The sequence below is a fragment of the Mus pahari genome, chromosome 1 (assembly GCF_900095145.1).
Source record: "Mus pahari chromosome 1, PAHARI_EIJ_v1.1, whole genome shotgun sequence".
Lineage (NCBI taxonomy): Eukaryota > Metazoa > Chordata > Mammalia > Rodentia > Muridae > Mus > Mus pahari.
In genome coordinates, this window is record NC_034590.1 from 157,057 (window position 1) to 158,405 (window position 1,349).

The following is a 1,349-nucleotide window of genomic DNA, read 5'->3' on the forward strand; positions in this document are numbered from 1 at the left end:
ATTTTCAATCTGATTGTTCTTCCCAATGATCTGGCAGTACATTTTAGCTGTAAGCTGTTCTGTTTCAGGAAAGCTGGACACTGGGGAAGCTGCCGACACACTCAGGAGAGTGTCCCACCCCTTGGTTCTGAGAAGCCGTCGGGTTCTGAGGAGACACCTGATGGCACTGAGCCTTATGACCTCAGTGGGCCAGAATGTGTTTTATACTCACCCTGCTGGTGTGAGTGTCTTCCCTTTTACAGACCTTGTGTCCCCAGTCTTATCCTACAGGATGTTGTCCTGACAGGGCATCGCTTGTAATTAATTGTTGATACTTGTAATTGACTAAATCCTTGCTCTGAGCCGTTGGTTCTGGCTCGGTGAGTGCTGCCATGTGGAGCATGGGTGAGCACCTAGAAGAACTGACAGAGGATGTGTGCAGTGGGCAGGGTGGTTTTAGGGTTTGCATCAGGCAGCCGCCAGCTCCATCTGTGTTTTTACTGTGTTATAAAGTTTGACTAACTTAAGACATTTAAAAAATGCGGATTGTCTTCGTTTAAATTATAATTTTACCTATTTTCTGACATCTAACTCCTATACATTTCTATTATTTAAAAATTAAGAAATGAAAATTTGCTATTAGCAATAAAAGTTTTTTAATGTTAAAAAAAAAAGTTAAACTGGAAATGGTGTAAAGTTTCCATGCACACATTTAATCCCAACACTCGGGAGGCAGAGGTACATAGGTTTCTGAGTTTGAGGCCAGCCTGGTCTACACAGAGCTCTGTCAGCCAAGGGTACGTATGGGAGTTGGAGACCAGCCTGGACCACATAGAGCTCTGTCAGCCAGGGTACACAGGAGTTTGAGGCCAGCCTGGTCCACGCAGAGCTCTGTCAGCCAGGGTACACAGGAAGGCTCGTTCTGTGCATGTGGTACTGATGCTCGATTCTCACCATAGAGGGCGATTCTGGATTGGGCTCCAGTTCTTTCCTCTCCGAGGCCAATGCGGAGAGGATTGTGCAGACCTTATGTACCGTCCGGGGGGCTGCCCTCAAGATCGGCCAGATGCTCAGCATCCAGGGTACAGCATGACCCCCAGCCCTGACCTACCCCACCCACCTGCATCCAGGGTACAGCATGACCCCCAGCTCCTGACCCACCCCACCCACCTGCGTCCAGGGTCTAGCATGACCCCCAGCTCCTGACCCACCCCACCCACCTGCGTCCAGGGTCCAGCATGACCCCCAGCTCCTGACCCACCCCACCCACCTGCGTCCAGGGTACAGCATGACCCCCAGCTCCTGACCCACCCCACCCACCCGCGTCCAGGGTACAGCATGACCCACAGCTCCTGACCCACCCCACCCAC

At 51.3% G+C, this 1,349-nt stretch overlaps 1 protein-coding gene across 1 annotated transcript in view; it reads left to right on the plus strand.

Moving 5' to 3' along the window:
* The window catches only part of Coq8b (coenzyme Q8B), a 26,656-nt gene that overhangs the window by 7,961 nt on the left and 17,346 nt on the right, over nt 1-1,349 (plus strand). The window contains exon 6 of the mRNA XM_021198011.1: nt 939-1,061. Coding sequence (XP_021053670.1) covers nt 939-1,061 — 123 coding nt within the window. The remainder of the gene's footprint in view (nt 1-938; nt 1,062-1,349) is intronic.